This window comes from Pipistrellus kuhlii, unplaced genomic scaffold (genome assembly GCF_014108245.1).
Source record: "Pipistrellus kuhlii isolate mPipKuh1 unplaced genomic scaffold, mPipKuh1.p scaffold_m20_p_2, whole genome shotgun sequence".
Lineage (NCBI taxonomy): Eukaryota > Metazoa > Chordata > Mammalia > Chiroptera > Vespertilionidae > Pipistrellus > Pipistrellus kuhlii.
The window spans coordinates 141249067-141261413 of record NW_023425515.1 but is presented as its reverse complement, the minus strand read 5'-3'; the positions used below and the strand labels follow the sequence as shown (position 1 = coordinate 141261413).

General features: G+C 34.7%; 1 protein-coding gene across 2 annotated transcripts in view; it reads right to left on the bottom strand.

The window, feature by feature from the left end:
* Window positions 1-9387: 9387 nt before the first annotated feature.
* ADGRL4 (adhesion G protein-coupled receptor L4) overlaps window positions 9388-12347 on the bottom strand; it is a 112991-nt gene continuing 110031 nt past the window's right edge. For both annotated transcript variants that reach the window (XM_036446672.2, XM_036446674.1), the window contains 3 exons: window positions 12016-12107; window positions 10525-10693; window positions 9388-10170 (listed from right to left, as the gene is read on the bottom strand). In XM_036446672.2, the coding sequence (XP_036302565.1) occupies window positions 10108-10170; window positions 10525-10693; window positions 12016-12107 (324 nt within the window). In that variant the 3' untranslated portion in view covers window positions 9388-10107. The remainder of the gene's footprint in view (window positions 10171-10524; window positions 10694-12015; window positions 12108-12347) is intronic.

The window sequence follows — 12347 nt, the reverse complement described above, 5'->3', positions numbered from 1 at the left end:
TGGTAGAGTGGGTAAGTGAATATAGGCAGGTTTCTCAAAAATTTTTACTTATGGAATGCCTTTTATTATTTTATTCTTTTCAAAGGGGTTCCCTATTACCATTGATCTGAGTACTGGTGTTGAGAATACTAGAATATAATATGAGAAATACTCATACAGACACGGATTTTTAATCCTACCTTTGGATTAAGATATAATAGTAAAAATAGTTACCTAGGTCATATAACTTGAGACTTTTATGGCTTTTATTGCTTTTGTTGAATTGTTTTTTTTTTGGTTGTTTGTTTTGTTTGCTTTCATTGGCTTAAAATAAGGACACCATGAAACTTTCCTATGATGCTCTTGCATTGTCTAATCTAAGGATATCATTATGATATACAGATATTGACAAGAAGATAAAACTGTGGCAAGGTGTATTTTTCCCAAAATGACCTCAATGATATTTCCCATATGCTCTTATGCAATGTGACCTTGTCATTTCATGATTAAAAGGTGGATCTATTTCTTCAACCCTTTAAGTCTTGGTGGGCTTTGTGACTGGCTGCTTTGACAGAAGTAAACTATGACTTCAAATGTTAGGAAGCCTTTCAACCTCTATGGAGGCCTCTTGAGATGCTTGCTTTTGCAATCTCTCTCAAGGACCTCAGAATCCATGCTGTGTGAAACCTAAATGACATGGAGATTCAACTTTCATATATGCTTTGCATTTAAACTATCCAGTTGCTAGTTTGTCCATCTTTATAAAGAGCCTTAATTTCATTTTGTAAGAACTTTGTGCATAATTTTTTTGTGTATATGGTAAAATACACATGATGTCCAAGTCAAAACTGTATATTATCCACTTACATTTTCTAAGTTTTTTAAAGAAAATGGAGAGCCACTAAGAAACAATGTTATAGTCCTGCTCTCAAGAAAATAGAGATTTGGTGAGCAAGAAAGAGCTTCTATTCTACTTTCACATCTCCTGAAAGGATGTGGTAAGGGGAGTAGGAAGTGCCCCTATGTATTCCAACTATGTATACAAATCTACTTGGAGGAAAATATCACACAATCCTAAACATGTCTTATATACTTTAGCACAGAGAAGAATAAAGAACTACATTTCTAACCACTGAAGCATTCTTTATCAGAATGATGAGATATGCAAAGAAGGGTGACATATATAACAAAGTATCTAAATTCCTAAATTAGAAACTAATAGGATTTCTAGTTCATTTATCTCAGAAGTTTGCAATTTCTAGCTTACTAAATATGGAAACTAGAAATTACCTTTATATACTTACAAAATGTTCATTGTATTGTTCAGGAAACAATGCTGACCATTTACGTAGCAGAAATAATAGGTAAAACCAAATGCAGTCTACATATAAGTAACAGACATTTATCAAATAACTAGAGGCCCAGTGCATGAATTTGTGCACCTTGTGATCCCGTGGGGTTGGCCTGCGGGATTGGGCCAAAACAAGCTCTCCAACATCCCCCATGGCATCACAGATTGCAAGAGGGCTCAGGCCAGGCTGATGGATGCCACTGGTGCATGATCAGGGTCAGGGAGGAATATGGGAGGTTGGCCAGCTGGGGAGTGACCTCAGGAGGGTGCCAGAGTGTGTTCAGCCTGTCTTGTTCAGTCCCTATCAGCCGGACCCCAGCAGCAAGCTAACCTACCCATTGACTGGCCCCTGGTGATCAGTGTATGTCATAGTGAGTTGTTAAGCAGCCTTAGCATATCACTAGCATATTATACTTTGATTAGTTGAACAACTAACCAGACAACTGGACACTTAGCATATTAGGTTTTTATTATATAGGATATTTTTTTCTATTAAAGATTCCTGTATTATTTTTTCTAAGTATCAAAATAGGTTATTTGCTTTTAAAAAGATCAAGGCTATGTTTTAAAGGAGCATGGTTTCCATGTTTTACATTAGGCAAGAGCAAATTATATGACTGCAAAGTGTCCTAGAGACTATGAAATATCTGGATATACATTTCTCTCTCATTTATAAGAATATATGGAAAGCTGAGAATTCCAGATTAACTTTGCTTAAATATACTGTTTAAAGAATAGATTTTATTTTTCAAATTAATGTAAAAAGTAATAGTATTTATATTTAAATAAAAATATTAATGCACCTTTCTATAGGAAAGCAATTTTAATAATGTTATAGGACATTATCCCTGCAAGGACAGATCTTTTACATATACAGAACAGTGTGGGTCCTATGGGCACCCTCTCTCCAAAGGACATGTCAGTAATGTTGAACATTTCGCATTCTCTCTGACATCCTACCAGCTTTACAATGGATGACAGAGTGATTTGAATTAGAAGTTTAGAATGAGGCAGGGTAGAGGTTGGGAAGATAGATTAGGAAGTGGTAGAAAAATAGAGATTCTTATTTTTATTTTATTTTTTTACTGTTCCTTGCTTGTTTCAGAAATCACCTGCTGATAAATCAATAGTGTGGAAATCCTCCCTTTGTACCACAAATTTATGTCTATTTAAAAAAAAAACATATTTTATTGATTTTTTTACAGAGAGGAAGAGAGAGGGATAGAGAGTTAGAAACATCGATGAGAGAGAATCATCCATCAGCTGCCTCCTGTACCACCCCCATTGGGGATGTGCCCACAACCAAGGTACATGCCCTTGACCGGAATCGAACCTGGGACTCTTCAGTCCACAGGTCGACACTCTATCCATTGAGACAAACGGATCTCTGCTTATGTTTACTTTTTTATTAGTTTGGTGTTTACTAGTGAATTTTACCACATGCTTAGAACCGTAGCTGGCACCTAGTGGTTGCACAGTCAATAGTTGCTCATCCAGGTTATAGTAATAATAGCTAATACTTCAATGTCAATTTCTGTGGGCTAAGCACTGTAGTGGTTGTCATCTATTTATTAGACGATCTAATTTGCATTAACAACATTATGAGATAGGTGCTGTCGCTATCGGCATTTTCTAGGAGAGAAACTGAGGCACAGGGCCGTGAGTGGCCTGAGATCATGGACCTCCAGAGGTAAAGATGGAATTCTAGCCCAGGCAGTCTGTCTGCAGAGTCTGTGCATGTGTTCAGAACACCCACTTTCTCCTGAAACTATGGGTCTAGCATGTGAGAGGTAGTTGTTTATTTACATATTCCTTTAGGGGAATCTGAGAAATTGATCTGAGTGGGAAGATGAAATTGGGGAGCATTTAGGTGGTTTTGCAGAGGAGTCCCTGACAGCACTTGAGAAACAAGAAGCAATGTTGTTTTGAATAATTACTTCCCTCACTCGGTCGCAGAAGTTCTTGCAGAAAAGCCTCCTGCAATAGATTGAGTGAAAGATGTAGTTATCATGATTGCTTGTGGGCTGAAGTGACAGAATAAATGACCTTACAGGAGCCAAGATGCACGGAAAACCAGGAAAATTTTAGGGGAATTTGAACACTATTTGCAGTGATGGAAGCCCATGGTTCTTTCTTCACAGCGGGAAGCAATAACAGGGAGTCTGTTTTAGGGCTCTGTTCTTTTCACCTAAAACTTCCAAAGCTAAACTGACTCCCTGCATGTCAGAGGTTCTTTTGGATCCACTTCTGATACATGAAGAAAATAACCATGTTCATGTTGAGCAGCCTGGCCCTTGGATACTGATATATTGCAAACTGCAGACCAACAGAGGAAAAAAACACCCACACATTTCTTAAGGGCAATTTTTAAAGAAACCTATTATTTTCCCCCTTATTTTTAGTGTATAAATTGTAATATACTTTGTAGATGTTATTATTTACAATGCCTCAAAGTGCGGGGTAGAATTAGAGTCATGTTACGCTGGCATGGGAAGAGAGCCATTGCAGCTAAACTAACCCATTCATTTTATGTGAATGATAACTACATACAAATCTATGATGTATAACATCTGAATGAATTACCAAACAAAACGTGTACTTGCAGATTGCCTACCGAACCTACTGCTTGCTCAGGCTTTCAATAGAGGGTAAATAATTCAAATCATTCTCACTCAAGTGAAAATGCTCAAGGAATTTTTTGGGTCTAAAATCTCTGATATGGTTTTCCCTGAATACTGGCCAGAAGTAACAAGGACATTTATATCAATAAAAGGTGTTTTAGCTTATCAACAAGGGTCCCCATCTATTGTAAGGGAGAAATGTATTGGCATTTGTTATTTTCAACAACAAAGTCAAGCCACATTGTATGAAGAAGAACATTACTTCTGAAAGATATAGTAGTTTTCTAATGTATTATTGAATTAATTCAAATTGCATATCAGCTGTGCAATTTATGATCCATCCTCAGTATGGAATATTATTCAGTCATTAAAAAAATGAATTAGCTATACCTGTGAGCTAAGTGAGGAAAACAGGTACCATGTTTTTATAATGTGATTTCACATGGATGATTTGAATATGATGATATAAACACGAAGAAAAAGATGAAAGAATATGTAACAGGTAGTTAAAATAAATTGCCTGGTAGATGATGGAGTGAAAATTGAGGGATATGAATAAATGTGCAGGAAGAACAGGGACAAGCAAAGAGAGAAGGAATACTTCTCTTTGAAACATAAGAAATTCACTTATTTCAAATCACATATGCATGTTGAAGAGACATGTCAAAAAAGTATGTCATGTTTCTTTTATCCCCAAAAGAATGCAATTGTAAATAGTAATATCGCCCTAATATTGTCTGATACCATGGAACAGTGGACATACCCTAGAATTAGAGGCACAAAACCTGGTTATGAATCCAGTCACTTCCTAGCTGAGTCAGCAAGTTTCTCAGCCATCTGGGGAACAGAAAGAGCTAGGGCTGCCAGTCTGAGCAATTTCCTAGCTTTGTGACATGGAGCACTTTTCACATTGAAAAATGAGGATAGAATTGCATATGCTACTCTGAGAGTAAAATGAGGTCATACAATTTAATTGAAATCTGCAACACCTTCCAAGGAGAATTTTTATTTATTTATTTTGTTTTAAGTGTGATCCCTGTTATTTTTTTCTCTTTTATCATCTTTGTAATCTAAAGCCTAAAAGTTTTAAGTTTGAATACTACATGATGACTTCACAATGAACCAAATTAAGTGCTATTATTATGTACAATCTGTAATTGCAATAGTTATAGTGACTGGGGACATTAATAAAAATAAAATTGTTCAGAGAAGTTTTATAGCAAGATGTCTTAAATAATGGGTAGAATTTTCATGGGGGAAGACATGCTAGATAGAAGAAAATCTGAACAATGGGTACTCTTTCTGGATCCATACTTATTTTATAATTCATTTTTCTCATGTTAGAGAAATTAGAGAATAATATTGATACATAGAAAAAAAAACATATTTTATAAGGCATTGAAGATGGGTACAGTGAGTTAGATTGACTTTACAAAAAGTAAGAATGTAGAGATGTGCCTGACCGGTGTGGATCAATGGTTAAGCTTCAACCTATCAACTAGGAAGGAGGTCAAGGTTCAATTCCAGGTCAGAGAACATGCCTGGTTTGCTGTAGTCTCGGTCTCCAGTAGGGGTTGTGCAAGAGGCAACCTGTGAATGACTCTCATCATTGATACGTCTGTATCTCTCTTGGTTCCCTTTCTCTCTCTGAAATCAATAAAAAAAAAGGGGGGGGGAGAGAATGCAGAGTCATTAATTTTAGGGGTATAACATTGAATTAAAAGGGTCTTAAGAAATATCATTAACTTAGTATATTTGGTTTGTTGGTTATGCATAGTATGCAGATCATAGTGTTTATAAACTTTCTTACTCTTTTTCTAATTATTATATTGTTTGTAAATATATTTTCCTAACCATAGTGTAGTTAATCAAGCAACAGATTTCTTTGTGGTACAAGGAGGAAACAGACAGGGAATTTATTTTATGTGTCTATTTGTCTCATTATTTCAGGCCAAATGTAATGTATTGAGTTCTTTGATTTAATCTCTTGAAATCCTATCACCCTTCTATCATCCTCAATTGTTAATGAAGAGCTTGTAAATGCATATTTATTAATGAATATGTGATATATTTTATGGATTGAAGAAATTGAATATCAATTCCTAATATTTACCCCACTCACTATCAAATGAGAAAGTGGTACACGAGGAATAAAAGCCAAATGGATGCATATATCACTTCTGATTGGTGTTTCTGGTTTCTTGGGATATATTCCTAGAAGTGGGATTACTGGGTCAAATGTGAGTTCCATTTTTAACTTCTTGAGGAAACTCCATACTGCTTTCTACAGTGGCTGCACCAATCTGCATTCCCACCAGCAGTGCAGGATGGTTCCTTTTTCTCTAATCCTCACCAGCACTTATCCTTTGTTGATGATAGCCATTCTGACAGGTGTATGATGGTATCTCGTTGTTTTGATTTGCAACTCTCAGGTGATTAGTGATTTTGAACATGTTTTCATATGTCTCTCAGCCTTTTCTATGTCCTCTTTCAAAAAGTGTCTATTTAGGTCCTTTGCCCATTTTTGATTGGGTTATCTTCCTTTTAAGTTGTATGAGTTCCTTGTAAATTTTGGAGATTAGACACTTATCTGAAATAGCATTGGCAAATACGTTCTCCCATGGAGTGGGCTTTCTTATTGTTTTGTTGATGGCTTCTTTTGCTGTGCAGAAGCTTTTTATTTTGATGTAGTACCATTGGTTTATTTTCTCCTTAGTTTCCATTGTCCTAGGAGCTGTATCGGTAAAGATATTGCTATGATATATGTCTTATATTTTGCTGCCTATGGAGTCTTCTAATATTTTTTATGGTTTCCTGTCTTAAGTTTAAATCCTTTATAAATTTTGAGTTTGTTTTTTGTAAGGTGTAAGTTGATGATCCAGTTTTACTTTTTTTTGCATGTATCTGTCCAATTTTACAGCACCATTTATTAAAGAGACTATCTTGACTCCAGTGTATGCACTTGCTTCCTTTGTCAAATATTAATTGAGCATAATGGCTGAGGTCTATTTCTGAGTTCTCTGTTCTGTTTCTTGGTCTATATGTTAGTTCTTGTGCCAGTACCAGGCAGTTTTGAAAACAGTGGCTTTGTAATGTAGCTTTATATCTGGTATTATGATCCATTACAATAGTTAAGACTTGGAAACTGCCTATAAGCATCCATCAGTAGATGAGTGGATTAAAAAACTGTGGTACATCTATACAATGGAATGCTACGCTGTTATACAAAAGAAGGAATTTTTACCATTTGCTGCAGCATGGATGGAACTGGAGAGCATTATGCTAAGCTAAATAAGCCAGTCAGAGAAAGATAAATATAACATGATCTCACTCATATGTGAGATATAATGATCAGCATAAACTGATGAACAAATATAGATCTAGAGACAAGGTATCACTGAGCAGAATATTCAAACTCAGAGAGAAGGCAGGGGAGGAGGTGGTTAGAGATCAACCAAAGGACTTGCATGCATGCATATTAGCATAACCAATGGACAGACACTGGGGCAGTGGGGATTTGCCCTCTGGGGTGGGAATGGCTGGGGTGGTCATTCAGGGGAAAAGGAGACATATGTAATACTTTAAATAATAATAAAATAAAATAAAAAGCCAAATGGATAATGAAGTGCTACTATATTAGTAGTTTGGTAAGCTCCTTACAAATCCCCAAAGAAGTTCATTCCCGGGAAACCAAGTTAAGCTATAGTATGAACTCAAGGCAGCCTAATTCTTCTGCTTGTTCCACTTCATAAATTTGACATTCCTAGATCATCTCTTTCCACATAACTGCATGACAGTAAGAGATAAGCATGGAGGGCTTTCCCTTAGGAAGCCAGTTCACCCCATGGACTTCCTGTATGGAAAACCTAAAGGGGAAGAGCAAAATGCAGACTAGTTCATAGGGTCCAGGCCCTCTTATCACATCAATTGTGTGGTCACAAGAAAGCAGAAGGCAGTAATATTGACTCAGGAAACAAAAAAGAGAAGGTACCTACCTGCCTGTAAGGCAGAACAAAACTTGGTACAATGAATGTCCAAAGGCTAAATAATTGCAATACAATGTGACAAATGTTAAAATAGATATCTACTAGACAGCAGTGACACAAATGTGGAAGTGATTAATTCTTTGTGTGAATCAAGGAAGGTTTCTATGAGAAAGATACATTATGGATAAGTAGATGTTTGTCAGAGAAATGATGGTAACAAGAAGAAAATTCCAGAAATAGAAGATTAAGTAATAGATAACAAGTTTTGAGAAAAATAAGCAGCTTGGTATGACTAAAGAAATGTTGATAGGGCAAAAGTGAAAACCAGAGAGGTAAGGGGATATGAGAAGATCTGAAATCTCATGAGAATGTTTCATATTCTGACAGGCTCCCTCTTATACCTCCTCTTTTACTTATATAAGGGATTTTGTGATTACATTGGGCCAACCAGAAAATTCATGATGCTCTTCCCATGTGAAGGTCAGCTGATTATCAATCTAAATTCTTCTCTCCATGCAACCTAAAATAGTCATACATTATGACTTAGGGTATGGACATTTTGGAGGGTCATTATTCCACCTCTCACTCCCAGTTTTTACACATAGATTGAACAGATTACTTTTCCATATGGCATTCCCAAAACACTGTCCTATAATGACAATGGCAATAATAGGCCATGGGTTTATTATATAAGAGATAAAAAGTTATTATCATGGACCATCTAAAAATGTATAAGCCACATTGGCAGGTGGCTCATCTTTCCTGAGAAAAGGACTTCACAAAGCAGTAGCAGGATTCATTTAGATAACATTTTATTTGTTAGAGAAAGATCTGACAGACTGCATTTCAAAAGCTGGAGAAATTAAAATCACAGCATTTAGCTTATTGGCATACTTTTACAGGTTAGAACAGAACAGTGACATATTTGAAATCTTAGTCACTGCTTCTTCATTTTAATGAGATGATTTGAGGATAGATATCAGCAGTACATTTAAACAGATATGCTTTAATAGATAGTGGAAAACTGTCAGAAAATAGATCCACTGTGAAAATTTCGAAAGTTCTTAGTGATTTCTTTGTCATAAATAACACTTTGAAGTGTGTACTTTTCTGAACAGAAAAAAAGCAATTCACTTTATGAATACTTCCCTACTTACAATGCCCTTTTAAAAACAGTAAGTTAAAAGGGAATATTGCAATGTAAACTATAATATTTTTTGAAATTAAACAAATAAGGAACTCCAATATACCAGTGAAAAATACAAACACTGAAGGTCACAGAATAGAAAGCTTCAGCTTTATGTACAGGCATGAACAATACTATATTTTGACACATTTGTGCATTACTGATTGAGCATTTGAAGTTACAATCTGTGAAGTAAGTATAGAAATAGCATATGCCTCATTCTAATGTTAATATAAAAACAGAACAGAAATGTGTGTTTTCTTCCTTTTGTGAAGCTGTGCAGTTTTTAGAAATATTGGAAAAGAAAATGATATAACAAATCAGGTGCAAGTTATTTTTATTTTATTTTTTAGGTGCAAGTTATTTTAGTAGAAATTTATTTTCAGAACAATTCACGAAACAGTAAGATGTGTTTATTCAATTCTTTATTTTATCTCTATAATTTCTCATGTAGTTTACAAAAAACACCCAAGTTCATTCAAAATACATTCCATTGTTATGACAGTCATTCCCTTTCTACTATTTTATATTCTGCTCCTTTATTCTCTTATGTTCCACTTTCTGTAACAGAGCTCATTACCAAGGTGATAGGGGACTAGTTTTAAAGTCAACATGAGTCATAAAATATCAAGCCAGTGGTTTCCTTCAGGACATTCATATATTTCTTGTGTTAGAAAGAAAATCTATCCTTGGGCGCAGTGATATCACTCCTGAGAAACCAATTACTTTCCAAATATCTGTAATACTATTTTTGACATAGCTAACTAAGTCATGTCGGGAAGTATATTATAGCTACATGGTACATAATTTCACCTCTTATTATATTCAGTTCCTACACTGTAAACAGAAAAAACTGACTTAAAATATTTGATTATCTAGTAATTAATAATTAGATCATTTGTTTGAGTCACTTTCATGCATTGGCCATCCACAGCTTGGCTTTTTTAGTTTTGTGTAGCAATAATTATCCATAGTTTCCTCTGTTTACCTTAAACATCCAAAACAACAAGGGACATTTTTGAACAACCTATAATATTCTTCCTGGATCTAAAGAAAAGCAAAAGGGGAGAGAGAAATATTAAATATAATTTCAATAATCACATCAAATTATTTTCAAATCACTTTACATTGTTATGTTTTCCAAATTATTACTGCCTTCTAATTATCTGTGAGAATATGCTCAAATGAATGTAAGCTATATTTATAGTCCTAGCAAGTTTATAAAAAGCATCTTTTTCTGAGAATAGGTAGGTGTTCTGATCCTTTTTTATACTAAAATGCACTACATTTAGGCAATAAAGGCACCAGTCATGCCTTTATTGAGAATAGGATGTTTATCGATTTGGTAACTGACGCTTTATGAATATATCATAGAGTTGACCAACATAACAAATTGCTTACCTTTCTGGATAAAACACACAGGAATAAGAAAATGAACATTCCCTGGAAGGCATTGCTGATGGTGAAGAGGTAAGCTGTCACCACGGATGCATGTACAACATGAAGGACCCCAAAGATCCAGGTGGTGCCAAGAAGGAACAGGAGAGCAAGGGCTCCTCTGGCACAAGACCTAGAACATGTTTGAAATGACCCAGTTCAGAAAGTTATGTATCCTCAGATCCCCAGCTTCCTCAAATCCTTTGGGAAATTATTGATAGCTTGTGGAATAAGTGAGAAATCTCTTGCAAAAACCAATAACAATTTTGAAGTAGAAAGACTCTGCACTGTTACACGGGATAGCCTTGAGAGCCTGCTACTGCACTGTGGCAAGGATGGGCTTCCAAAATCATGGTAGCATTATTAAAATATACAAGTTTTCAAGGATTTTTTTAAATCATAAAAATATTTGTTATCTGGTGTACTGCATATTGTGTGCTTTGATTTCATATCTAATGTTGCAGTAATTCCCAAAGGTAACACATATATTTGTGAAGAAATATTTTCTTTAAAAAAATCTTAAAAAGTATACCATGCAAATTGTGGTCAGCACATATACCTGACATCAAAGAAAACTTTCCTTTCTAGTTTAGTAAAATATAAAATCAGATTTTATTTTATTGCTTTTCTAATACCATTACCTCCAAATAAATTCATGTCAAAATACTAATTTCATTAAAATAAAAAAATAATGCATGTTCATTCTCCCTCTTACTTATTTTTAGCCTTTATCCCATGACTTTTGTTACACCACTATTCAATCCTGCTTATGGCCTTAAGAATGAGGCAACTAATGATTATTTTTTCATTTCTTTTTAGTCTAAGTATTCTTTATGCAGAAGATGTTTCAGCAGTGTACTCCATAACATTAAAATCAGCATACTATGTGAAACTATGAATGGTGAGTAGTAAAAGAATGTAACCAATCAAACATTTGCTAAATCCTAACTATAAATCTTGTGCAAGGTAATGAAACTACAGTAGTGTTTCCAAGCAATCCAAACATTCAGTTTTGTCTAATGCTCCCTATAATAAACTGAAGTTTCCCTAAACAAACTTTTTCACACTCTTAGTAAATCAATGTTAAAGAGAGGGTTTAAAGGAAAAATCATGGCCTCATGTAAACTAGGAAACACAAGGAAGAAACTCAGTTACGAAGCTTTGAGAAGTGTTTTGCAAAAAGAAATCAGTTAGGCCCACTTTTTCTTAAAATGGACATTGTCTTTTCTTTCAAAGAGAAGTATGCTTGAAGAGATTGTTTTACTTACCATGTGGTAATTGTAGGCTTATTAAACATACTAAATGCTTCTTAACAGAAAGTACTTTAAGTGTAGAGGAAGGAAGCATGAAAAATCATTCAAAATTTGTCCTTTCAAAACTTATTTGTACCTTAAGTTACTAAAGTTTTTAATTACACACACACACAAAAGTAGACTCAAAGGAACATTTATTTACCTTATGTTCTCATAGCAACTAACTTCTGGTTTCAACCCTGCAGTGTGACGAAAAACTTTGTATATGATAAATCCAAAAGCCAAGAGATTAACCTGAGAAAATAATTTCAAAGGAGATAATTTTCATAGTAAATTATATGCATATAAAGGAAATAAACAAATAGTAAAGATTTCAAATAATCAGAAACCAGGAAATTGTGGCATTTTTATATGCATTACAAAGTGCAAATACTCTGGTGCATTTAGCCAAAACAAATCTGTGGTTGATTTTTACAATATCACTGAAAATTGTTAGTACACATGGTGATTAGTACAATTTACCAAATTGGACTA